The 27,966-nt window shown below is 42.8% G+C and overlaps 1 protein-coding gene across 6 annotated transcripts in view; it reads left to right on the top strand.

Moving 5' to 3' along the window:
• Positions 1–230: 230 nt before the first annotated feature.
• HERC2 (HECT and RLD domain containing E3 ubiquitin protein ligase 2) overlaps positions 231–27,966 on the top strand; it is a 206,450-nt gene continuing 178,714 nt past the window's right edge. For 5 of the 6 annotated variants that reach the window (XR_013536483.1, XR_013536484.1, XM_035303531.3 and 2 more), the window contains exons 1-3: positions 231–335; positions 933–1,035; positions 23,802–23,916. Coding sequence is in view for 4 of the 6 variants with exons in the window: in XM_035303531.3 (XP_035159422.3) it covers positions 964–1,035; positions 23,802–23,916 (187 nt within the window). In the remaining 2 variants the exon portion in view is untranslated. The remainder of the gene's footprint in view (positions 336–932; positions 1,036–23,801; positions 23,917–27,966) is intronic. The other variant, XM_078375668.1, reaches the window with a different exon arrangement.

Here is a 27,966-nt window from a genome sequence, read left to right on the forward strand (position 1 = left end):
GTGGTGCGTGCGTGCGTGGTGCGTGCGGCGGAAATCCCGCCTCTCGGCTCCCGCGGTTGGCCTTGGCTGCAGCCGGTGAGTTCCAAGTAGGAAGATGAGCGGGACTGCGGGAAGCCGGGATCGGGAGGAGCGGCGAAGGGCTCCTCTTCCCCATTGGCTGCGCCCTCGGAGCAGCCTCGCTGCGATTGGCCGTACGCGGGGGGCGGCAGTCCCGCCTCGGCCCGCCCCTCGGGCCGCTAGAGGCGCCGGGATCGCGGGCGCCGGCTGAGCCAGCGGCGGCCGCGGAGGCTGTGTCCGCACGCCGGCGCGGTGAGGCGGCGGGCCCTGCGCGTCAGGTCCTGGTCGGGAGCAGCGGGTCGGCCGGCGGCGGGGGTGGTGCGGGCGCGGGCGCGGGCGCGGGCGCGGGCGGGCGGCGGCCGAGTCCGAGAGGCGGGCGTGGGCGCGGCGGCCGCACCGGGGCCTGCGCGGACCGCCCGCGGCGCAGCCTCGGGCCTCTCTCCATCTCGTAGTGGTGGTGGCTGTGGGTGTTTCGCAGGCGATTCTTCTGAATCATTTGTTTCACTCACTCGCCCTACTGTGGGGCAGAGCGGCAGATGTATGCCGCTGTCATTTGTCGTGAAAACGAGGGGCTTCCTGTCGTGTTCTTTTTGGATGTGAGGGCAGGGGGATGACATTGTGATTTGGCCTCCTGTGACCGTCCATTCTCAAGGTCTCGCCTGCGTGGTGCAGAAACCCGGCACGCCCTGCCTACCTTGGAAGGAGGCTTTCCCTTCGCCTCCCCTCCCTCCATCTCGTGCCTCTTTCCCCTCACTCCCCTCCCCCAGCTCTTCACTTTTCTGTTCTTTTTTTTTTTTTCTGCTTTAAACCTTTCGGGAGTGTCTTTGTAAAATAACAGACAGCGTTAGGTCTTCAACATTTATGTTTACTTGCAGGGCTGAGAACTGGGAGGAAGCTGGAGAAAAGATGTCTTCTGAGTCTTTCTGTTTGGCTGCCCAGGCTCGCCTTGACTCCAAATGGTTGAAAACAGATATACAGGTGGGGTTTGACATGTCTTTTTCTTGGTGTGCTTCTGCTTCCATATTTAAATTTCTGGTTTAAGGCTTTAAAAAAATTTTTTAAGGCTTTTTTTTTTAGGGTATGTAAGGGGAAGTCGGTTGTATTTTGCTGTATTAGAGGAGCAGGTTTATTTCCTGTAACTTAAAATGTAGCAGCCTTTATGGCTGTTTTTGTAGATTGTGCTTGGCTGCCTTTTAATTAGTTCCTTGCAAGTGCACTAAACTTGAGATCTATTAATAGGCAAATTTTTTTCCTATTTATTATTACTGCTTAAGAAATGTGCCACACCCCTAACCATATCATGGTGAAGGTTGTTTGTTACTGATAGTTGTTGAGCCGTTTAGTTAACTGTCGAGGGAAACCTTGGAGAAGTCAGTTGCAGTAATTATGGCCTATAGAAACTCACTCATTTCTCAGCTCTTGTGTTTGTGTTTCTGGAGAGACAAGAGTTAGTTCAGTTGAGCTGTTTGCTTTGTATTTGTAACTCCTTGTTAAGAGGAGTGCTTGGATTTTCACGTCAAGAACATGAGGAAACAATATTGGTAGATAATTGCAAGCTTGTCAGGACATTATCAAATGAATAGTAATATTTCATTAGACAGTTCTTTACCTCTAAGCTACTTTTATTTGGAAATGGCTTGGAAAAACTACTTTTGCAACTCCTGATCACGAGCAAAAAGAAGTGTTTGAAGTAGTTTGTGTGTATATTTTCCTCCTCCCTGAGGTTAACCACTTTAGGTATTTCTCAAGTAATCTGCCTTTTATAATACAATCTTACATAGTACATGACTGTTTATCAAAAATTATGTAGGCTATAAGTAGTAGTTGATCATACTTACACTGAAGTGTTATTGCTCCTTCCCCGTTTTTTTTTTTTTGAAACAGTCTCGCTGTGTTGCCAGGCTGGAGTGCAGTGGCGCCATGTCGGCTAACTGCAACCTCTGCCTTCTGGGTTTAAGCAGTTCTCCTGCCTCAGGCTCCCAAGTAGCTGGGACTACAGGTTCGCACCACCATGGCTAAGTTTTTTGTATTTTTAGTAGAGATGGGGCTTCATTGTATTGGCCAGCATGGTCTTGATCTCTTGATGTCGTGATCCACCCGCCTTGGCCTCCAGAAGTGCTGGGATTACAGGTGTGAGCCACTTTTCCCGGCCTTATTTTTCTTTTTAAACAGGTGTTGAGTGTTAGATATTAGAGTCTGGTGTTTAGAACTATGATGTGGGGCTAGGCACCGTGGCTCATGCCTGTAATCCCAGCACTTTGGGAGGCCAAGGTGGGTGGATCACCTGAGGTCAGGAGTTGGAGATCAGCCTGACCAACATGGTGAAACCCCATCTCTACTAAAAATACAAAATTAGCCAGGCATGGTGGTGCATACCTGTAATCCCAGCTACTCAGGAGGCTGAGGCAGGAGAATCACTTGAACCCAGGAGGCAGAGGTTGCAGTGAGCTGAGATCATGCTGTTGCACTCCAGCCTGGGCAATGAGAGCAAAACTTTGTTTCAAAGAGAAGGAAAAAGAAGCCTGTAATCCCAGCACTTTGGGAGGCTGAGGCGGTTGGATCACCTGAGGTCAGGAGTTGGAGACCAGTCTGACCAATAGGTGAAACCCTGTCTCTGAAAAAAAAAAAAAAAAGGAAAAAGAAATCTGTTGTGGTTGATGGGATTGTTATGCAGGGTGTGTTGTTAGATAAGACAGAGCACAGAAAATTGGGTCAAGAATTGGTGTAGTTATTCTTTGGGTTTGTTTCTCTTTAAACATTTTCTTTTATTTAGCTATACTGACTTTTTTTTCTTTGTCATTTTAAGTGGGTGGGAGAGGTGAGAGATGAGTAATTTTATGTTTCTGAAATCTTTAGATTCAGGCAAACTTGTTTAAAAAATTTTTTTTTTTGAGATGCAGTCTTGCTCTGCCGCCAGACTGGAGTGCAGTGGCGCGATCTCAGCTTACTGCAACCTCTGCCTCCCAGGTTCAAGCGATTCTCCTGCCTCAGCCTCCCGAGGAGCTGCGATTACAGGCACGCACCACCACACCCAGCTCATTTTTGTATTTTTGGTAGAGACGGGGTTTCGTCATGTTGGCTAGGATGGTCTCAATCTCTTTACCTTGTGATCCGCCGGCTTTGGCCTCCCGAAATGCTGGGATTCCAGGCGTGAGCCACCGCGCCTGGCCTATATTAGTGTTTATGTATTTTGTGAAACTTATTGGAGTAGATGACTTTGCCTAATGAAGTTTTTTTCTTAGTTTAGCAGTTAGTTTAATAACTGCTAAACATGAGTTCTAGTGTCTCGATCTAAAAGCAGTTTAATACTGAATTGAGTTCCTATGACGAGTTAGGCAGATAAACACACAGTGAGACAGCATTTATGTCTTAGAGGGCATGTTTTACTTGACCGTTCTTACAGATTTCCAATACGATTAGAAAGTTTTTTTTTTTTTTTGAGATGGAGTCTTGCTCTGTTGTCCAGGCTAGAGTGCATTGGTGCAATCTTGGCTCACTGCAACTTCCACCTCCTTGTTTCAAGTGATTCTCCCACCTCAGCCTCCCGAGTAGCTGGCATTACAAGTATGTGCTACCATGCCCGACTAATTTTTATATTTTTAGTAGAGACGAGGTTTCACCATGTTGGCCAGGCTGGTCTTCTGACCTCAAAGTGATCTCCCCGCCTTGGCCTCCCAAATTGCTGGGATTACAAGCGTGAGCCGCTGCACCTGGCCAGAAAGTTTTCTAAACTCTCCCTAGGGGTAAGGGAAATGACTAGGGTTTAGACAGTGTGCACCAGAGGAAAAATGTGTTACAGGTATAAGGAGAATGAAAAAGTGATTGCCAACCTTTGTTTTATATTTCTTCAGCATTGCTTGTTAAATGCAAGGAATGAATGTTGTTTTACCCTAAGGGATGAGACGTGGTTTCCCCCTTTGGAGAGCTTCCTTTCGGACAGGAATTGCAGATGGAAACCTTGTGCTCACAGGTTTTACCCTTATTTTGTTGAGGATGACTCTCCCACCTGGAGTGGGAAGTGCTCCACTACTTCAGACTTTTGTACTGGAAACAGAGTTGACACTTGGTTAATGAATAATACATGGAGTAGAAAGATGTTTCTTAGCCATAGGATTGATCAAATCTGTTTTCTACAGCTATTTTTGTTTGAAATGCCCTTGAAAGTCTTAGTAACTTTAGAAAGGAAGGATTTTGGAGTGTGAAAACTTTTATTGCTTGTGTATTATAGAGAGCACTGATAATCAGCTGCTTGATTGTCGACATTATTTGGATGCATCAGGCCTAGGAACCTACATTCAGCAACCTCTAACGGAGGCTCATTTTATGCCAGGCCTATGTATCTGGTTTTTACATATAAACAGTTTAATTATTCAACACTCTTTTCTGCTTGGTGTGTGGAGTTATTGAATCACCATGTTTTCCTTCATGACCCTTGTGAAGAGCAATCAATTATAGCGCTAAGAGGAGTTGGCCACATCACTTTTTATTTTTACAGTAAAAGTACTTCTAATCCGACGTGTTTGGTAGTTCTTTAGCAAGCCAAAAAGTCAGTTAAGCAAAGGAACTATAAAAAACAGTATTTGATACCTTAAAGGCTTTTGATTCTTAAAACATATGCCTGTTTGCCAGTCTTGTTGTAAGGTAAAGGGGCATGTCTTTGAGCATGGGTCCAGAATGGAGATATCTTAAAGTGGTACCTGAAATTAGATATGCATGAAGCAGTTTTGTTTTTAAACATTTTATTTTGCAATAATAATAGATTCTCAGGAAGTTGTGAAGAACGGAGAGAGGTCATTGTGTGTTTGCCCATACTGCCCCAGTGGTTACATCTTGCGGACGCATGTAACTTGTACATGTAACTGTAATACAGTATAAAGACCCAGGTAAAATGTGTGTGCATAGTTCTGTGCCATTCTCTCATGTCTGTAAATATAACCACAGCACAACTACTATGCAGAACTGTTTCATCACTACAAAGATCTTTCTCCTGCTTTTTCTCTTCTGCGACCATCTCTAACTCCTGACAACTACTAATCTGTTCCCCATCTCTATAATTTTGTTGTTGTGAGATTGCCATATGATATGTGAGCTTCGGAGATGAGTTTGTTTACTCAGCATAATGCCCTCGGGTCCATCAACAACAAGGTTGGTTGTTGAGTATATCAGTAGCTAAACTGGGACCATTTATTTGTCTCTTCATCTAACCATCAATTCAAAATGAATAAGCATAAATGTAAGCTTTTAGAGTTAAACTTATTGAATGTAAATATTGTCACTTCATGTTTCGAAATATCAGGAGATGGGCTGGGTGCGGTGGCTTATTCCTATAATCCCAGCACTTTGGGAGGCCAAGGAGGGTGGATCACCTGAGGTCAGGAGTTCAAGATCAGCCTGGCCAGCATGGTGAAACTTCGTCTCTACTAAAAATGCAAAAATTAGCCGGGCATAGTAGTGTGCGCCTGTATTCCCAGCTACTTGGGAGACTGAGGCAGGAGAATCGTTTGAACCTGGGAGGTGTAGGTTGCAGTGAGCCAAGACTGAGCCACTGCACTTCAGCATGGGCAACAGAGTGAGACTCCATTTCAAACGAAACAAAACAAGTGTTGCTTAACTGCAGAGATGAACAGGAGGCAGCTTTTGCTCTTGAGGGGTGCTAGTCCATGGGTTAAGAAGTAGAGTGATATTACATAGGCTGGCGCGGTGGCTTGTGCCTGTAATCTCAGTACTTTGGGAGGCCAGGGTGGGTGGATCAACTGAAGTTAGGAGTTACAGACTAGCCTGGCCAACATGGCGAAACCCCTTCTCTACTAAAAATAGAACAAAATTGTCCACGTGCCATGGTGTGCGCCTGTAATCTCTTGAACCTAGGAGGCGGAGGTTGCAGTGAGCCCAGATCACACCATTGCACTCCAGCCTGAGCAATGACAGAGCGAGACTCTGCCTGGAGGGGGTGCGGGGAGAGGGATTCTACGTAAATGAGACAGCTTAGGGTAAGTGCACTGTGGAGGTGCTTAGGGAATACTGGGCCTCCAGAGCAGGGCATCGCCTGTTCTCTCCTAGAGTTTAGTTCCTCCTGTGCTGTGTCATTTGCACTCTCCACCCCCAGTATTTAGAGTCCCTATTTCTTCCCTCTGCCATTGTCTTTTCAGAAACTTTTCAAGACTTGGTTCAAAATCTCTTATCCAGCAAACATTTCCAAATTTTCAAATTAGGGTAAAAATTGTGACGGGTTCTTGTGATGACTTGCACGTCTATAGAATAGGTGGCATTGCTCCCTTTTTAATTCATGATTTTGGTTATTTGCATCTTCTCTATGTTTTGAATCTTGTCAGGGTTTTATAAATTTTATTAGTCTTTGTTATTTGATTTTTTTAAATTTTTATTTTCTTTATTGAGACAGGGTTTCACCATGTTGGCTGGGCTGGTCTCAAACTCCTGACCTCAGGTGATCCGCCTGCCTTGGACTCCCAAAGTGCTGGGATTACCGGCATGAGCCACCACGCCCAGCTGATTTATTTTTGTACAGGGTCTTGTTCTGTCACCCAGTCTGGAGCACAGAGGTGCAATCATAGCTCACTGCAGCCTCGAACTCCTGGGCACAAGTGATTCTCCTGCCTCAGCCTCCCGAGTAGCTGGGACTACAGGCGCCCGCCACCATCCATGGCTAATTTTTGTATTTTTAGTAGAGACAGGATTTCACCATGTTGACCAGGATGGTCTCAATCTCCTGACCTCATGATCTGTCTGCCTCGGCCTCCCAGCATGCTGGGATTATAGGTGTGAGCCACTGTGCCCAGCCTATTTTTAAAGTTTTTTTCTAGAGACAGGGTCTTGCTTTGTTACCCAGGCTAGTCTAGAACTACATTCAAGTGATCATCTTGCCTTGGCCTCCCAAAGTGCTGGGTGAGCCACTGCGCCTCGCCTGGTGTCTTAAGGAACTTTTAACTTTGGTTCTTGGAAAAGACTGGTTACTAAAAAAAAGGAAAACGGTTTACCATAGGACTTTGATGACTTTTTTTTTTTTGAGATAGAGTAGTCTTACGCTTGCAACTTCCACCTCCTGCGTTCAAGCCATTCTCATTCCTCAGCCTCCCAAGTGGCTGGAGTCACAGGCGTGACAGAATCAATCAACAGAGATCAATCACCACACCGAGCTAAGTTTTTGTATTTTTAGTAGAGACAGGGTTTTACCATGTTGCTCAGGCTGGTCTTGAACTCTTGAGCTCAGGCAATTCACCCTCCTTGGCCTCCCAAAGTGCTGGGATTATAGGAGTGAGCCAGTGTGTCCAGCAGATGACAGTTCTTTATGAAGAAGAAAATTGAGTAACCTATTTAAGGCACTCAGGAAAAGAAAATGTGAGTCAAGCATTTTTTTGTTTCAGCAAAACCGATTTGTCGGATGACAAAGACACAGTCTTACCGATGAGTGAGTCATAATTTAGGAAGAATTGTTCTTATGAGCCCTTCCTTAGAAATGGAGTAGAGAAAGATCTTTGGATAACTGGGTGACTGTAGATCAACCTGCAACTGATGGTGGGCATGATACAGTTATTCATAAAATGTAGACTACATGAATGTTAACGGAGAGAGCATAGAACTGCTATATGCTTTGAGGTAGTGTTTAATCTGTTAATCTCATCCATCACAATTTCACTTTTGTATTTTCATTTCTAGACATTACATTTGGGTTCTTTTTGTATCATCTGTTTTACTCCTTATTACATTCATAGTTTCCTTCTATTAGCATAGGGAGCATTTCTTTTTCTTTTCTTTTATTTATTTATTTATTTATTTTTTCAGAAAGTCTCGCTCTGTTGCCCAGGCTGGAGTGCAGTGGCATGATCTTAGCTCACTGCAACCTCTGCCTCCTGGGTTTAAGCAATTCCCTGCCTCAGCCTCCTGAGTAGCTGAGGTTGCAGGCACACGCCACCATGCCTGGATAACTTTCGTATTTTTAGTAGAGACGGGGTGTCACCATCTTTGCCAGGCTGGTCTTGAATTCCTGACATCGTGGTTCACCTGCCTTGGCCTCCCAAAGTGCTGGGATTACAGGCGGGAGCCACCGCTCCCGGCCAGCATAGGCAGCATTTTTGTAAGAGAGCTTTTAATGTCCTTGTCTATGAATACTCTAATCTCCTATCACTTCTAGATTCATCTCTGTTGATTGATTCTGTCATTTCTGTTGATTGATTGCCCTGCTTATGGGGGCATGCTTGCATGCCTGCTAATATTTGATTGAATGCTAGACATCATAAATTTTATGTTCTGTGAAGGATTTTTTTTCTTTGAGAACCTTAGTTTTTTTGTTCTGCCATGCATCTAAGTTACTTGGGGTCAGTTTGATCTCTTTGAAGGTTGATTATAAGGTTTCTTAGGGCTGATCCACACAGCCTTTACTCTGGGGCTAATTTATCCATACTACTAAGGCAATATGCTTCTTAGGACTCCACGTGATGCTTGGTGTATTAAAAGGTCTTTCTGTCCTTGTTTGTGGAAACACAGGCTTTTCCCAGGCTGTGTGCGTCATGGTGATACTGCATATTCCTTTCTAGTGCTTCTTTCCTCAGCCTTCCATACTTTCCCTTAGCCTATGCCCAGAGCAGTACTCAGAGACTCAAGGGGCCCTCCACTCATCTCCAGAGCTTGCTGTATTCTTGCCATTTGACCTATGTATAGCCGATCTGTCTCTTGAACGCGGCAAGACCTTTGGGCTCTATTTGGGTTCCCCTTTCTTGGGCTGCAGCTTGGAAGCTGCTTCTGGGCAATGTTTCCCTTCTCTCAGGGATCCCAGCTCTGGGCTGTCTGTTGTCCAGTTTTTGGTTACAGTTTTTTGGTATATTCTATCTGGTTTTCTAGTTGATTATAGCAAGGAAGTAATTTCTACAGAATCAATCCTTCATAGGCAGAGGGAGTATAGGTCTTCCCACTCTGTTTTTAATACAATCCATTGTGTTTTAAATTTTACTAGTGTATTTTTCTGTTCCAGAATTTCCATTTTTTTTTTTTTTTTTTTTTGAGACAGAGTTTCGCTCTTGTTACCCAGGCTGGAGTGCAATGGCGCGACCTCGGCTCACCGCAACCTCCGCCTCCCGGGTTCAGGCAATTCTCCTGCCTCAGCCTTCTGAGTAGCTGGGACTACAGGCACGAGCCACCATGCCCAGCTAATTTTTTGTATTTTTAGTAGAGACGGGGTTTCATCATGTTGACCAGGATGGTCTCGATCTCTTGACCTCGTGATCCACCCGCCTCGGCCTCCCAAAGTGCTGGGATCACAGGCTTGAGCCACCGCGCCCGGCCACAGAATTTCCGTTCTTTTTTAAGAATATCAGCTTTATTGAGGTGGAATTATGTTAAACACATCCCTTTAAAATGTTCAGTTTGAAGTATTTGACAGTTTCTTTAACTGCTGCTTTAGGTACTTTGTTCTGGTTTTAACTTCTGTGTTGAAATTGTCAGTATGATCTTTTAATTTCTTGGAAATATAAAGGTAGTTATTTATTTATTTTTGAGGCAGAATTTAGCTCTTGTTACCCAGGCTGGAGTGCAATGGCACAATCTTGGCTCACCACAACTTCCGCCTTCTGGGTTCAAGTAGTTGTCTTGTCTCAGCCTCCTGAGTAGCTAGGATTACAGGCATGTGCCACCATGCCTGGCTAATTTTGTGTGTTTAATGGAGACAGGGTTTCTCCATGTTGGTCAGGCTGGTCTCAAACTCTCGACCTCAGGTGATCTGCTGGCCTTGGCCTCCTAAAGTGCTGGGATTACAGGTGTGAGCCACTGCGCCCGTCAAAGGTAGTTATTATGAAAGTGTGTTTACAAACCTTGTCTGACCCCATGGATTCCTTAACTGCATCTCTCTGTCCCTCTTGGTTGACTCATACATACGGGCTGCTCTGCTGTGATGTCACGCAACAGAGCTGGATATGGCTTCCTGACCAAGGAGCCAGTGTCACAGCCCGGAATAGGGGCTAGCGTGGGTGTTATTCCCCATGGTATGAACATTCACCACTTTACAAGGAGAGGTGAGGGAAGTGAGTGTTTTAATTCCTCCCCCTTTTTTTTCCTCCTTGGACTACTTTGTGGTGTGGTTTCTTCTTGCAAACCTTCTGGAAGTGCCACATATGCCTAGTGAATGTGCTGGCTGAACAATTGGTTGTATTTGCAGCTCATTGAGAAGAGGTGGCACTAACATAGGGGTCAGCACATTTTTTTCTGGATAGTAAATGTTTATGTGGGCCCAACGTGCTCTTCTGTAACTACTCACCCTGGCCGTTATCTGAGAGGAGCCACCAAATGAGAGTGTGACTATATTCCAGGAAAACTTGTGGATACCAAAATTTGAATGTCATGTAATTTTCATGTGTTGGCATATTTTTTTTTTTTTTTTGAGATGGAGTTTCGCTCTTGTTACCCAGGCTGGAGTACAATGGTGCGATTTCGGCTCACTGCAAGCTCCGCTTCCTGGCGGTGAGCCGAGAATTCAGCCAATTCTCCTGCCTCAGCCTCCAGAGTAGCTGGGATTACAGGCACGTGCCACCATGCCCAGCTAATTTTTTGTATTTTTAGTAGAGACGGAGTTTCACCGTGTTGACCAGGATGGTCTCGATCCCTTGACCTCCTGATCCACCCGCCTCAGCCTCCCAAAGTGCTGGGATTACAGGCTTGAGCCACCGCGACCGGCTAGGCTTACGATAGTTTTCTTTTTTCCCCTGAGAGACAGTCTTGCTCTGTTGCCCAGGCTCGAGTGGAGTGGTGCGATCTTAGCTCACTGCAGCCTCTGCCTCCTGGGTTTAAGCAATTCTGCTGCAGTCTCTGGAGTAGCTGCAATTGCAAGCGCCACCATGCCTGGCTAATTTCTTGTGTGTGTTATTAGTGGAGACAGGGTTTCACTATGTTGGCCGGGCAGGTCTGGAACTCCTAACCTCATGATCTGCCTGTTTCAGCGTCCTAAAGTGCTGGGATTATAGGCATGAGCCACTGTGTCTTTTGATTATTTTTCAACCATTGAAAAATATAAAATCACTCTTTTAAAATATCTATTTTTCTTTTTTTTAGGAAGCGAAATGGGCAGAGTAGGCTAAAATCAGGCTTGGCTGACTGTGTAGTCACATACCACATACCGTTGCTTCACTGCTCTCCTTTCCCACTTCCCACTTCCCTCACCCCATTGCCCCGAGCTGGCATCTGCTGAGCCGAGTGTCAGCACTTCAGTTCATTCCTCAGGCTCTTCTTTCATGACAAAAGCCTGTGTGTATTTCTGTTTTCAGCATCCGCTCTTGGTCTATTCTACTGATTTCTATTTAAAAAGATTTTTTCAGTGATGTGGTCTTTTATCTTTGTCATTATTGTTTCTGTTTGAGTTCCAGATACTATATATGCAATATTGTAGCAATAAACTGAGGCTCTGGGTAACAATATCTTCCTCCAGAGAGGATGTTCTAGGCAATCCTAGGTCACTGCAGTCCACTTGGCAATTGAGAGGGTACGAAACTGGGCTGGTCTCTTGTGAGGCTTGTCTGCGTGTGTGGCCCTTTGAGGCTCCAGCTCAAAGCATGATGTCTGCCACACCTCCTCCCCCTGTATGAGGGCCTTGGGAGTCTCTCGGAAGCTCTGCTTTGCTTCTCAGTCTCATCCCTGCTTTCTTGGGTTTTCTGTGCCTCTTTCTTCCTCTCATGGGACTTAGGCTGTAGGAAGACCTCACTCCCTTGCTGCTTCTGTGATGTCTTTAGACGGACGGACGGAATGTTCCTGTCTGACCTTTCTAATTGTTCTAGGAACCTATTCTTAAAACTTTTTTATATGTTGTTCTATGTGCAGTAGGTGTTTAGTGTTTTTCTGTAGTTTAAGAAAAGCCATATACCGTTACTTACCTGAAAATATTTAAACAGATTGTCAAATTATAAGGACATGAAAAAGAAACTTTTCTAACCTCTATGCTAATCGGATATTCATTTGTTGTATTATTCTGTTTTGGATTGTATTGCCTGGCTCTATAGTTGTGAAGTCATTTTAATAGTGCCTTAATGGTTTGCTTGCCCAGTCCTGTTTGGCATTAAAGTGTTGGTGGCCTACACATGGGAGCTTGAAGGCTTGCCCTGGCTGCCTTACTGCAGGTATGGGTGCATGTTATGATGTTGGTGGCAAGCGAATAAGCCTTGGAGTTAGGCCTCTTCCCAAATCCCACCCCTCACAGCCTCGGTGATGTGTGGCCTTTGGTCAAGTAATTGAACTTCTGAGCTTCATTTTACTGATTTGCAAAAAGTGGGCCTGTTCCTGCCTCTTTTGCTGGGGTCTTTTGACAATGAAAGTGCCTTTCCTTGTCATGTCATTTCAGAGGTGTAAGATAGGAATGTGAGACCAAATTGGAAAAGGGTTCTCGGCCAAATAATTACTCAATAGACACGTCTGTGATCTAAACCAAAAAAAGTCAAAAGTTGAAAACCTACTGGGCACGTTTAGGTAAGTCAGCTACTAATGAAAACAAGCTAATTAGGGACAGTTGTACAAATAACTACTCTTACTTTACAAATTGAAAATCCTGTTCTTTTTTTTTTTTTTAAGGGATAGGGTCTCTGCCACCCAGGCTGGAGTGCTCTTGTGTGATCAGAGCTCACCGTAACCTTAAACTCCTGGGCTCAGATGATCCTTCTGCCTTAGCCTCCTGAGTAGCTGGGGTTACAGGCACCTGCCATTCACTTGGCTAATTTTTACATGGTTTGTAGAGACTTGGTCTCACCATGTTGCCCAGGCTGATCTTGAACTCTTGGCCTCAAGCAGTCCGTCTGCCTTGGCCTCCTAAAGCTCTGGGATTACAGCATGAGCCACCTCACTCTGCCTACAGTCCTTGTTCTTCTCAATGCCACGGCTGTCTTCCAGTTGTTCCTAGGCTGCTGCTTCCTCAGTCTGGAACCTGTACTCTCTGTGCTGGAGAGCTCTTCTCCTGGGCTTACTTCTGCCAGTCCACAGTCTAACTCTTTGGAGACCTCTTTCAGTGAGGCTTGCTTTATTGTCTTAGTGATGTTCCTCTGTCCTCTGAATTTTTTAAGATGCCCAAATTGTCTTTTTTTTTCCCATTTGAGATGGAGTCTGGCTCTGTCGCCCAGGCTGCAGTGTAGTGGCATGGTCTCAGCTCGCTGCAGCCTCCACCTCCTGGGTTCAAGTGATTCTCCTGCCTCAGCCTCCTAAGTAGCTGGGATTACAGGCACCTGCTACCACGCCCACCTAATTTTTGCATTTTTAGTATAGATGGGGTTTCACTGTGTTAGCCAGGCTGGTCTTGAACTCCTGACCTCATGATCCACCCACCGTGGCCTTCCAAAGTGCTGGGATTATAAGCGTGAGCCACCGCGCCTAGCACCAAATTGTTTTTAAAATGGTGCCTACCATTCATTTGGGTCATCAGTTCCTAGGAGGCTTCCACGGTGTATGTCCCTCCAGTAGTCAAGTCTCCACCTTCCAAAAAAGAAATCCTTGTCACTCAGAAGGACAAGGTCTGCCCTATCCTTTTCCCTCCCAACACTACCCAGGTAATAATAGAAAGGCAGTGGTAATTATTCTGGTTTCCATGTAAATTGGGCTTCCTTTTTGGCTTAGTGTTTAAATGTTTCTTTTGGCTTATTTTTTTAATGGTACGTCTTTAACACTAATGTTTCTCAAGCTAGGCTGTACCCCAGAACACTGTGTGGAGCCCAGCCAGTCTAGGGCAATCTCGGAGTGCTTTCAGGGCTGGGCAGTGGTCTGCGTGCTCTGCTTCCGTGTTGACATCTCTTCCAGGGCAGCATCTGTAGTCCCTTTGTGGACTACTCTCAGATTTGAGTCTCTAGCCCTGAATACTCTGCCAAGATCTGGATCTGTATTTACTGAGGGTGGGTGGGGTGGGGAGAAGCTCCATGTTTATGTTCAGTATTTAGTGCATATCTTAGCGGTTAAAGCGGAACTAATTCTCATTCTTCTGTTCCCTCCCTTGTTGTCTCTTTCGCATCTGATGCAGCCTACGTGATCTAAAATAATTTTTTTTTTTTAAGACAGGGTCTCACTCTGTTGCCCAGGCTGGAATGCACCGTCATGGCTAACTGCAGCCTTGATCTCCCCAGGCTCACGTGATCATGCCATATCTGTCCCCTGAGCAGTGGGACTGCAGGCACGCACCACCATGCCTGGCTAACTTTTGTATTTTTTGTAGAGACTGAGTTTCACCCTGTTGCCCAGGCTGGTCTCGAACTCTTGGGCTCAAGCAGTCTGCCTGCCTTGGCCTCCCAAAATCCTGGGATTAAAGTTGTGAGCCACTGTGCCCTGCCTGAAATAATCTTGAAGACTGTTGTTTCCCTGTCTTGACTTAGATTCTTACCCTTTCTTTTTTGGACCTTTGGTGATAGCATCTTAATTCATCTTCTCTGTTTCTGTTTTTTTCTTCCTTTGCCTTTATCCATTAAGTTAGTACTGAGTTATTACTTTAAGACATAGGTCAAATGTCACATTCCCTTGAGTGCTTAAAGATAGTCCGTAACTCCTGGAGCACGGCCCACATGGGGCTGTGAATTCTGGCCACTGTTAGCCTCTCATCTTTGCGTGCATTGTGGTGGGGACTGGACTGCACCACAGGGGCAGGTCTTCACTGCCCTCTGACTGAGTAGACAAGTCAAACCTTTCCATTCACTCGTTAAACCTCAGAGGCCCTGAATGCTCATGGCTCACTTTTTAATTTTATTTTTCATATTACCTTATTTATTTTAGTTTTAAAAATTTTAGTTTTTTTTTTTTTTGGACAGGGTCTCACTTTATATTACATAATAGTTTATGTAATATAAACTATTACATAAACTCTAGCCCAGGCTAGAGTACAGTGGAATGATCTCAATTCACTGCAACCTCTACCTCCTGGTCTCAAGTAATTCTGCCACCTCAGCCTCCCAAGTAGCTGGGACTAACTGCAAGCCTGTGCCACCACACCTGGCTAATTTTTTGTATTTTTGTTAAGAGTTGGGGTTTTGCCATGTTGCCCAGGCTGGTCTTGTACTCCTGAGCTCAAGCGATCCCCCTACCTTGGCCTCCCAAGTGCTGGGATTACAGGCGTGAGCCACCACGCCTGGCCTCATTGGTAGAATTGGGTCTGTTGTGGTTGCAGGACTGAAGCCTGGGCTCTTGGAGGCTGCCCCTCCCTACAGGCAGTTCACTGACTGCTTGCTTCTTTAAGTTGGGGACCCATCTCTTCAGGACAGTACAGGGGGATGGAAAGAGGGAGAAGCAAATTGAAAACAAAAAGAACATAGTAGTTACATGAGGCAAAATAGATTTCAAGACAAAAACTATAAAAGGACACCAAAAAAACTATTATGTAATATAAGAGGCCAGTTCAGCAAGAAATTTATAACTATTGTAAATGTATATATGCACCCAACACTAGAGCACCCAGGTATATAAAACAAATATTAGAGCTAAAGAGAGAGATAAACCTTAATACATTAATAGATGGAGGCTTCAACGCTCTGCTTTCAGCATTGGACAGATCATCCAGACAAAATTAACAAACCTCAGACTTAATCTGCACTGTAGACCAAATGGACCTAATAGATATTTCTAGAACATTTCATCTGATGGTTGCAGAATGGATCATCCTCAAAAGTAGACCATATGTTAGGCCACAAAATAAGTCATTAAAATTTCGAACCTTGGGCTGAGCACAGTGGCTCACGCCTGTAATCCTAGCACTTTGGGAGGCTGAGGCAGGCAGATCACCTGAGGCAGGCAGATAACCTGAGGTCAGGAGTTCAAGACCAGCCTGGTCAACATGGTGAAACCCCATCTCTACAAAAATACAAAAATTAGCCAGGCATTGTGGCAGGTGCCTGTAATCCCAGCTGCTTGGGAGGCTGAGGCGGGAGAATCGCTTCACCCAGGAGGTGGAGGTTGCAGTGAGCCAAGATCGCCCTATTGCACTCCAGACCCAGACCGGGCAACAGAGCAAGACTCTGTTTCTAAAAAAAAAAAAAAATTTCAAACCTTGATACTAAAAGCAGAAAAAAGAAATGTCAAAGAAAGAAAACTACAGGCCAGTGTCTCTGATGAATATTGATGCAAATATCCTCAACAAAATACTAGCAAACCCAATTCGGCAATGCATTGGAAAGATTATTCATTGTGACCAAGTTGGGTTTATCCCTGGGATACAGGGATGGTTCAACATATGCAAATCAATCAATGTGATTCATCGTATCAACAGAGGGATATAAACCATGTGATTATTTCAGCCGATATGGAAAAAGCATTTGGTAAAATTCAACATCCTTTCATGATAAAATCTCTAAAACTGGTTATGAAGAAACATAACTCAACATAATAAAAGCCATATATGACCCACAGCTAGTATCATACTGAATGGTGGAAAACTGAAAGCCATTCCTCTAAGATCTGGAACATGACAAGGATGCTCCGTGTGACCACTGTTACTCAACATACCACCGGAAGTTCTTGCTAGAGCAGTCAGACAAGGAAAAAATAAAGGGCATCCACGTTGGAAAGGAAGAAGCCCAATTATCCTTGTTTGCAGATAATATGATCTTATATTTGGAAAATACCTAAAGACTCCACAAGAAAATGATTAGAACTGATAAATTCAGTGCAGTTGGCAGGATACAAAATCAACATACAAAAATTAGTAGCATTTCAGTAGCATTTCTATGTGCTAACAGTGAACAATATGAAAAAGAAAAGAGAAATGTCATTTACAGAAGGCACACTTGAAATTAAATATGTAGGAAATAATCAAAGATCATTACAAAGATCTCTGTAGGCTGGGCGCGGTGGCTCACGCCTATAATCCCAGCACTTTGGGAGGCCGAGGCGGGTGGATCACGAGGTCAAGAGATTGAGACCATCCTGGTCAACAAGGTGAAACCTTGTCTCTACTAAAAATACAAAAAATTTAGCTGGGCATGGTGGCGCGTGCCTGTAGTCCCAGCTACTCAGGAGGCTAAGGCAGGAGAATTGCCTGAACCCAGAAGGTGGAGGTTGTGGTGAGCCGAGATTGTGCCATTGCACTCCAGTCTGGGTAACAACAGCGAAACCCCATTGTCGTTAAAAAAAAAATCTCTGTAACGAAAACTCCAGAACACTGATGAAAGAAAGAGGACACACACACAAAAAGGAAAAATATTTTGTGTTCATGGATTAGAAGAATCTATACTGTTAAAATGTCCATACTACTCAAAGTAATCTACAGATTCAATGCAGTCCCTAGCAAAATACCAATGACATTCTTCACAGAAATAGAAAAAGAAATACTAAAATTTATATTGAACCACAAAAAAACCAGAATAGCCAAAACTATCCTAATTAAAAAGAAACAAACTGGAGGAATCAGATTACCTGACTTCAAATTATGCTACAGAGCTATACTAACCAAAATAGCATAGTGCTGGCATAAAAAGAAACAAATAAACCAAAACAAATCCACACACCTACAGTGAACTCATTTTCGACAAAGGTACCAAGCACATACTCTGGGGGAAAGACAGTCTCTTCAGTAAATGGTGCTGGGAAAACTAGATATTTATATGCAGAAGAATGAAGCTAGATTCCTATCTTTTGCCATATAAAAGTTAAAAAATTATGTCGAGTATCTTCTCTGATCACAGTGGACTATGACTAGAAATCAGTAATGAGGAGTTTTGGAAACTCCACAAACACATGGGAATTAAACAGTATCCTCCTGAATGACCAGCAGGTCAGTGAAGAAATTAAGAATGAAATTAAACAGTTTCTTGAAACATGGTAGTGGAAACACAGTATATGAAACCTGTTTGATATAGTGAAGCAGTACTAAGAGGAAAATTTATAACTCTAAGTGCCTATATCAGAAAAGTAGAAAAACTAGAAAAAGTAGAAAATATAAACTTATTTATTTTTTATTTAGAAAAATAGATAACCTAACGATACATCTTGGACAACTAGAAAATCAAGAGCTAACCAAACCCCAAATTAGAAGGACAGAAATAATAAAGATCAGAGCAGAAATAAAATGAAGAAATTCAAATGAAAATGAAATTGAAGTGAAGAAAATAATAGAAAAGACAAATGAAACGAAAAGTTGGTTTTTTTTTTTTTTTTTTTGAGACGGAGTTTCACTCTTGTTACCCAGGCTGGAGTGCAATGGCGCGATCTCGGCTCACCGCAACCTCCACCTCCTGGGTTCAGTCAATTCTCCTGCTTAAGCCTCCCGAGTAGCTGGGACCACAGGCACGCGCCACCATGCCCAGCTAATTTTTCGCATTTTTAGTAGAGACAGGGTTTCACCATGTTGACCAGGATGGTCTCAATCACTTGACCTCGTGATCCACCCACCTCGGCCTCCCCAAGTGCTGGGACTACAGGCGTGAGCCACCGCGCCCGGCCCCGAAAAGTTGGTTTTTTTAGTAGATAAATGAAACTGATGAACCTTCAGGCAGGCTAAGAGAAAAAGAGAGAGGACCCAAATAAAATTAGAGATGAAAAAGTAGACATTACAACTGATACTGCAGAAATTCAAAGTATCATTAGAGTTTATGAACAATCATATGCCAATAAATTGGAAAACATGGAAGAAATGGGTAAGTTTGCAGGTCAGGTGTCATGGCTCTTGATCCCAGCACTTTGGGAGGCTGAGGCAGGTGGATCACTTGAGGTCAGGAGTTCGAGACCAGTCTGGCCAACATGGTGAAACGTCATCTCTAGTAAAAATACAAAAATGTGTGGTGGTGTGTGCCTGTAATTCCAGCTGTTTGGGAGGCTGAGGCACAAGAATCACTTGAGCCTGGGAGGCGGAGGTTGCAGTGAGCTGAGATTTTCTGCTGCACTGCAGTCTGGGTGACAGAGTGAGACTCTGAATCAAAAAAAAAAAAAAAAAAACCAGGATAATTTTGCAGGCACATACAGCCTTCCAAGATTGAACCGTGAAGAAATCCAGGACTTGAACGTATGAATAACAGGTAACAAGATTGAAACTATAATAATAAAAAGTCTTCCCGCAAAGAAAAGCCCAGGACCCAGTGGCTTCACTGCTGAATTTTACCAAACATTTAAAGAATAACTATTACCAATCCTACTGAAACTATTCTGAAAAATAAAGGAGGAGGGAATACTTTCAGACTTATTCTACAAGGCCAGTATTACCCTGATACCAAAACCAGATGAAGATATCAAAAAAAAAAAAAAAAAAAAAGAAAACAGACCAGTATCCCTGATGAATATTGATGCAAAAATATGCAACAAAATACTAGCAAACCAAATTCAACAGCACATTAAAAAGATCGTTCATCATGACCAAAGTGGTGTTTATTCCAGGGACGCAAGGATGGTTCACCATATCCAAATCAACCAGTTAGATATTTCGTATCAGTAGAATGAAAATTAAAAACCATATGATCATTTAAATTTATGCTGAAAAGGCATTTGATAAAATTCAACATCCTTTTATGATAAAAGCCCTAACAAAACTGGTTACAGAAGGAACATAGCTTAACATAATAAAAGCCATATATGACAGACACATAGCTGGCATCATACTGAAAGGTGAAAAACTGAAAGCCTTTCCTCTGAGATCTGAAATAGATAAGGAAACACACCGTCACCACTGTTTTTCAGTGTGATACTGGATCTCAGAAAAATAAATAAGGGGCACCCAAATGGAAATGAAGAAGCCAAATTATCCTTGTTTGCAGATGATTATTTGGAAAAACCTAAAAACTCCACCAAAAAACATTAGAACTGATAATTTCAGTAAAATTGCAGGATACTAAATTAACCTAAGAATATCAGTAGTTTGAGACGGAGTCTCGCTCTCTCCCCCAGGCTGGAGTGCAGTGGCTCGATCTCGGCTCACTGCAACCTCTGCCTCCCAGGTTCAAGTGATCTTCCTGCCTCAGCTGCTTGAGTAGCTGGGACTGTAGGCATCTGCCACCACGCCTGGCTAATTTTTGTATTTTTAGTAGAGAGGAGGTTTCACCAGATTGGCCAGACTAGTCTTGAACTCCTGACCTCAGGTGATCCGCCTGCCTTGGGCTCCCAAAGTGCTGGGATTATAGGCGTCAACCACCGCACCCAGCCAAATCAGTAGCATTTCTATACATCAACGGTGAGCAATATGAAAAATAAAAAATCCCATTTATAGTATCTACAATTAAAGTAAAAGCAAAATATCTAGGAATAAACTTAAGTGGAAGATCTCTACTATAAGAACTGTAAAATGTTGATAGAGGAAATTGAAGACACAAAAAAATGGAAAGAATACTCCATATTCGTGGATTGGAAGAATTAATATTGTTAAAATGTCTGTTCTACCCAAAGCAATCTACAGATTCAGCATAATCCCTATGAAAATACCAATGCCATTCTTCACAGAAATAGAAAAAAATCCTGAATTTTATATGGAATCACAAAAGAGACATGATACCCAAAGCCATCCTGAGCTAAAAACAAAACTGGAGAAATTGCGTTACTTGACTTAAAATTATACTATAATCACTTCCTGGTCTCTTTTGGCTTAAATCAAGTGTAGATTTTACTACAAAGTTACCATAACCAAAATAGCACGGCACTGGTGTAAAAGCAGACACATGGACCAGTAGAACAGAATAGAGAACCCAGAAATAGATTCATACATCTACAGTGAACTTATTTTTGACAGAGGTGCCCACAGCATACATTAGGGAAAGGATAGTCTCACTGATAAATGGTGCTGGGAAAATGAGAAAAATCAAACTAGACCCCTATCTCTCACCATATACAAAAATCACATCAAAATGGATTAAAGACTTAAATCTAGGACTTCAGACTATCGAAGTGCTAAAAAAAAGAAACACTGAGGAAACTCTCCAGGACATTGCACTGTGTAGTGTTTTCCTGAGTAATTCCTCATACACACAGGCAGCGAAAGCTAAGGTGGACAAATGGGTTCACTTCAAGTTAAAGGGCTTCTGCACAGCAAAGAAAAGAACCAACAAAATGAACAGACAACCCACAGAAAGGGAGGAAATATTTGCAAGCTACCCGTCTGTCAAGGGATTAATATAAGCAGCTCAAGCAACTCTAGGAAAAAGTCTAATAATCCAATAAAAATTGGCGAAAGATTTAAATAGGCATTTCTCAAAAGATAAATGGCAAACAGGCAATATGAACAGGTGTTCCACATGATTGATCGCCAGAGACAGGCAAATCAAAATGACAGTGAGATCTTCACCTAATTAAAATGGTTTATTTCCAGAAGATAAGAGCAAATGCTGGCCATCATGTGGGGCAAAGGGAACCCTTGTACACTGTTGGTGGGAATATAAATTAGCACAGCCATAGGGAGAACAGTTTGGAGATTCCTCCAAAAACTAAAAATAGGACTGTTATATGATCAGCAATCCCACTGGTAGGTATATACCCAGAGGAAAGAGTGTCAGTATGTTGAAGAAACATCTATACTCCTATGTTTATTGCAGCAGTATTAACAGTAGCCAGGATTTGGAAGCAGCCTCTGTGTCCCCCAGCAGATGAATGGATAAAGAAAAGTGGTGTAGATAGGCAATGGAGTACTCGTCAACCAGTAGAAAGAATGGAATACTGTCGTTTGCAACAACAGGGATAGAACTGGAGGTCATTGTGTTAAGTTGGGGAAAGAATGTCATGAGCCAGGTCCAGAAAAACAAACTTCTCATTTATTTGTAGGAGCTAAGCAAATGAAAGTAATTGAACTCGTGGAGATAGAGTAGAATGATGATTATCAGAGACTGGGAAAGATCGTGGGCAGGAAGTGCGGATTGTTAATGGGTATAAAAATAGGGTTAAATGGCATGTATAAAAATTTTAGTACCTGACAGCATAGCAGGGTGACTGCAGTCAATTTACTGTCTGTTTAAGAATAAAGTATAATTGGGTTGTAGCACAAAGGATAAATGCTTCACGTGTTGAGTACTTCATTTATTCTGAGATGATGATTACGCATAGTATGCCTGTATGAAAATAGTTCATGTAACCCATGCATACATACAACTAGTGTGTATCTACAGATGTTAAAAAAAAATGGGCGAACATACTGGTCCCTTTTAATTAAAAATGCCTTTTTTTTTTTGCCAGACAAGAGGGCTTCTGTTGCATACGTAGTTTTCAGAATGGATGCCTTCCCCATGTCTGAAATGCTGTCTTTTCCTGTTCTGGGAAAGCTTTTCTGACTCACAAATGCCGACGAGCAAAGCTGGTTTTCATGTTGATATTCACAGTTGTTGTAATTATTTTAAATTTGGCCGGAGTCTTTATCAGTCTTTGAATAGCTTTTTTTTTTTGAGATGAAGTCTCGCTCTTGTTATCCTGGCTGGAATGCAGTGGCACAATCTCAGCTCACTGCAACTTTCGCCTCCTGGGTTCAAGCTATTCTCCTGCCTCAGCCTATTGAGTACCTGGGGTTACAGGCGCCTGCCACCATGCCCAACTAATTTTTGTATTTTTAGTAAAGACGGGGTTTTGCGATGTTGGCCAGGCTGATCTCAAACTCCTGACCTCAAGTGATCTGCCACCTTGGCCTCCCAAAATCCTAGGATTACAGGCGTGAGCCTCCACACCAGGCCTTGAACAGCTTTTTCTTTGAGGAAATAAGATATTCCAGGCTCATCTTTGTCTGCCCTGGCCCTTGAATCTACCTATTTTCCCCAAGAGCCCTGGTTTCTTTTAGTGGTAAATGGTACTCAGAGACCAGTATCTGGATACTTGCTGTCAGATTGCCATTGATTCTAGTCCTTTCCAAAAACAGAGTAAGCAAATACATCCAAAAGTAAAGTTTAGGCAGGGTTTAGGTGGCTCGTGCCTGTAATCCCAGAGGCCAAGGAGAGTGGATCACGAGGTCAAGAGATTTGAGACCATCCTGGCCAACATGGTGAAACCCTGTCTCTACTAAAAATACAAAAATCAGCTGGGTGTGGTAGTGCACCTGTAGTTACAGCTACTTGGGAGGCTAAGGCAGGAGAATCACTTGAACCTGGGACACGGAGGTTGCGGTGAGCTAAGATTGTGCCACTGCAGTCCAGCCTGGTGACAGGGTAAGACTCCGTTTCAAAAAAAAAAAAAGGAAAGTTCATAGATTTCCAGTTCAAGTTGTTTTTCAAAATTTCTTTGACTCCCCCGCCTTTACACGTAAAGCCTTATTTATTTATTTATTTATTTATTTATTTATTTATTTATTTATTTTGAGATGGAGTCTCGCTCCGTTGCCCAGGCTGGACTGCAGTGGCGCAGTCTCAGCTCACTGAAACCTCCGCCTCCTGGGTTCAAGCTATTCTGCCTTAGCCTCCCGAGTATCTAGGATTACAGGCATGTTCCACCACACCTGGCTAATTCTTTGTATTTTTGTTTGTTTATTTATTTATTTATTAGAGACAGGGTTTCACCATGTTGGCCAGGATGGTCTTGATCTCCTGACTTCGTGATCCGCCTGCTTCGGCCTCCCAAAGTGCACAGATTCCAGACATGAGCCACTGTGCCTGGCCACGTTTTTTTTTTTTCTTGTATATTACACGAGAAGTAGCATAATACTTATACTATTATTATTTTCATTTACATTTCCTGGGTGATTTTCATTAAATGTAAAATGGTTAAGTCACTAATTTACTAAATCATTGATTTTATTAATGAATGATTGAATACATAAGGGGGATTGAGTTTTTTTCATATCATTCTTGAAAAATTGCAGTGTGAGTGTGAGCACTCCGTAAGCTTATCTTGTTTATTATTGCCAGCTTGCTTTCACGAGAGATGGACTCTGTGGTTTGTGGAATGAAATGGTTAAAGATGGAGAAATTGTATACACTGGAACAGAATCAACCCAGAACGGAGAGCTCCTTACTAGAAAAGGTAAGGGACTTTAACTAGTGTTTTTTATTTTGCAAAGCCCATTATAAAATGCATTTTATAGAAATTTTGTAATGTGCTATAGGAACAGGAACTTTGACCTTACCTCTTTGAAGTTTTGCTTTTTACTCTGGAGATTGTTGTCTAAAATGGTAGTTAATACAAGCTGCCTGGATTTTCTTGTTTTATGTGAATTGAAGGTATTATTATTGCAAAACCATCTTGCTGCATTTGTGGTGTTTTTTAGTGTAGCGTGCAGCTTATAGGAACTGGTTAATATTTAAGTTTTGAGTCAGATCTTGTCTTGGCCAACTAAATATTGATTATTATAAGATACCATGAAAATAATTATTTCTGACATTTTTCTTGTATGCCTTTCCTTTGGGAGTATATTATACACGTTTTTGGAAGCCTTTGGCCTGCAAGGAATGCCAGTGAACAATCTTATTTAGGCTTGTAGTTTTTTTTTTTTTTTTTTTTTCCTTGAGATGGAGTCTTGCTCTGTCATCCAGTCTGGAGTGCAGAGGCGTGATCTTGGCTCACTGCAACCTCTACCTTCTGGGTTCAAGTGATTCTCCTGCCTCAGCCTCCCAAGTAGCTGGGACTACAGGTGCATGCTACCACACCCAGCTAATTTTTGTATTTTTAGTAGAGACGGGGTTTTATAACATTGGCCAGGATGGTCTCGATCTCTTGACCTCATGACCTGCCCGTGTTGACCTCCCAGAGTACTAGGATTACAGGCATGAGCCACAGCGCCCGGCCTGGCTTGTAGTTTTGAGAGATCAATAAGACTATCGTTAGGTTGTTCATAACTGTGGCTGTGTGTCAGAATCACTATTGAGGTTTTTTTTAAAAAATGGGTGCTTGTATATACCCTAAACTTGGTGAATCTGAAAAGCCTTGCTTGAGACCCATTGTTGAAGTTTGTTGGTCCACCTACTTGAAAGTCATCAACATGGATAAAGCTACTACCTTAGAAAGTATTTCTTCTAAGCTGAAATAGCTCAGTTGGGGGAGTGTTACACTGAAGACACTATTTCTTCTTCTTTTGTGGAATGAATTGGGATAGCATCCGCTTGAAAACATATGGGGGCTGGCCGTAGTGGATCATGCCTATAATCTCAGCAATATGGGAGGCTAAGGCGGGCAGATCATTTGAGGTTGGGAGTTAGAGACCAGCCTGGCCAATACAGTGAAACCCCATCTGTACTAAAAATACAAAAATTAGCCAGGCATGGTGGTGGATGCCTGTAATCCCAGGTTCTTGGGTGGCTGAGACAGGAGAATTGCTTGAACCCGGGAGGTGGAGGTTACAGTGAGCTGAGATTATGCCACTGCATTCCAGCCTGGGCGACAAGAGTGAGACTGCATCTCAAAAACAAAAACAAACAAAAGTCCATGGGAAAAATATTAGTCTCCCTTTTCAGTTTCAATGTCAAGCAGAGTTACCCTTTTAAAAAAATATTTGTTTGAAAATGTTAACACTTACACACAGTAGCTGAAAGACCGTGTGCAGTGAATGACTGCAGACCCACCCCAGTGTTCTGCCACTGCGTTTGACTCCACATCTTGTCCATCCACTGTCTCACCTAGTTCCTTAGACACTCAAGTATGTCATTAATTCCAGTTCAGCTTTATATTTTGACTTTCAGGTAAAATTTATGTATAATGAATGCATCTGTTTTTGAGTTTACCATTTCACAAGTTTTCATAAACGTAACCTGTGTAAACCACATCTTTATCGTGACTCGTGTTAGAAACTTCTGTTGTGTCCTGCCCCTTCTTCCCAGAGGCAACAGCTGGCCTGATCTTTCTCCAGCATTGGCTAATTGTGCCTGTTTTAGAACTCCATAAATGGAATCATGTAGGCAGGCTCTTCTGTGTGTGTCGTCTTTCACTCTGCATAGTGTTTTTGATTTTTACCCTTTTTTGTTTTGTTTAACAACATAGTAGTTTATGTTTAACATAGCACTTCTCATCAGGAGGATGTTACTCAGTTAATACAACGTTTCTTTTAACATGGAATGTCTTTTCCATGTCAATGTCTATAGTGGTTTTTTTTTTTTACATTAAGTCTTTTCTCCATTTCAGTATTAGATATACTGAATACATTTTTCTGAATATTTTAATTTTTCCCAGAGATAGAAGTTTCCTTTTTTGGCTGTTTGATATCTAAATACAATATTAACTTGGGAGATAACAAAACAAAAGTCTAATAAAAATACAGAGAACAGACTCAGTGGTTCAGGAGGCAGTGATTACAACTGAATTGTGGTGATATCCTAGGATTCTGGGCAGAATTTCTTTTTCCTGTTTCACATGCTTTGAGAATTCTAAAACTATGAAATATTCTGCAAATTTCAGTCATCTTACTTCTTTGACTCTCTAACCAGCAAATAAAAATTACACGCTGTGGTTTCTTAATGCATCATTTGTAGCAAACAAAACATATTTTCCCCATTTATGTATCAATTTGTTCCCATTTCATGGAGACAACAAAGAATGTAAAACTCCCCTGCTTAAGTGATTCTTAGAAACTTTCAGACATTGAAGCTTAGGTTTAGCTCCAATAGTACAAGGTTTTCAGGGTGAGGTTTCATTCGTTAGGCTCTTCAAAGTGACATCTGTTCATTTTTCTTTCATGCATATACCCTCAAGCAGGCGCGCATACCTGTGATACTGAGAACCACACGGTTTAACGAGAGAGCAGTTGCATCAAGACTTCTGTTTAGACAATGGGCAGCACCAGAAGCAGTGACTAAAGACAATTGTGTTTGAAACTGACGTCGTGATTTTGGGGTCTTGAGGGCTAAAGGTTCCAAAGAAATGGTATATACAGAATTCTATCTGACTGGAAATTTCCCTTTTCTAGACCTCTGGGTGCTGAGGCTGAGTCCATATGACAGTGCCTTCCATGACAGGAATCGGCATCCTTTTTTTCTTCCACGTATCAGTAATTCATTCTGTATATTTTAAGAAGTTTTAGCCTCTTCCTCCTAGCCCTCCAGTATTTGTTAATTAGTTAAAACGTTTCCCAAAGTGTTTTCTGTGAAACCTTAGTTCTAAAAGATGCTCTAAGAAAAGCTAAGTACATGGAAAAATCCAAAGTATATGTTTTATTCATTGCATTTGATGAAATCGTTTTGTCCTTTGTTCTTTTAAAAATCGTGGTTTAGAAAGCAGAGCATAGTTGTTCTTTATGTAGATCCCAAATGACTGGGGTTTTTAGGGAGATTTTTTTTTTTGGCATTTAGTAAATGTTTTTATTTTTACTGTGGCATGATGTGTGTTTTTTATTATTAGAAAATATAGATTGATTTACACATACCAAACTCTCATTTTTTTGTGTCAACCAGGCTGGAGTGCAGTGGGGAAATCTCGGTTCACTGCAACCTCCACCTCCTGGGTTCAAGCAATTCTCCTGCCTCAGCTTCCCAAATAGCTGGGACCACAGGAGCCTGCCACCATGCCTGGCTAATTTTTGTATTTTTAGTAGAGATGGGGTTTCACTATGTTGGCCGGGCTGGTCTTGAACTCCTGACCTCATGATCTGCCCGCCTTGGCCTCCCAAACTGCTGGGATTATAGACACGAGCCACTGTGCTCAGCCCCAGATTCCACTTTTAACACTGTGTATATTTTATTTTATTTTATTTTATTTCTTTGAGATTGAGTTTTGCTCTTGTTACCCAGGCTGGAGTGCAATGGCGCGATCTCGGCTCACCACAACCTCCGCCTCCTGGGTTCAAGCAATTCTCCTGCCTCAGCCCCCCGAGTACCTGGGACTACAGGCGCGCACCACCATGCCCAGCTAATTTTTGTATTTTTAGTAGAGACGGGGTTTCACCTCGTTGACCAGAATGGTCTCAATCTCTTGACCTCGTGATCCACCCGCCTCGGCCTCCCAAAGTGCTGGGATTATAGGCGTGAGCCATCGTGCCCGGCCGACACTGTGTATATTTTATTTTTTTTTTTGAGACGGGGTCCCGCTCTTTTGCCCAGGTTGGAGTGCAGTGGTGTGATCTTGGCTCATTCTGCCTCAGCCTCCCGA

Source organism: Callithrix jacchus, chromosome 6 (genome assembly GCF_049354715.1).
Source record: "Callithrix jacchus isolate 240 chromosome 6, calJac240_pri, whole genome shotgun sequence".
Classification (NCBI taxonomy): domain Eukaryota; kingdom Metazoa; phylum Chordata; class Mammalia; order Primates; family Cebidae; genus Callithrix; species Callithrix jacchus.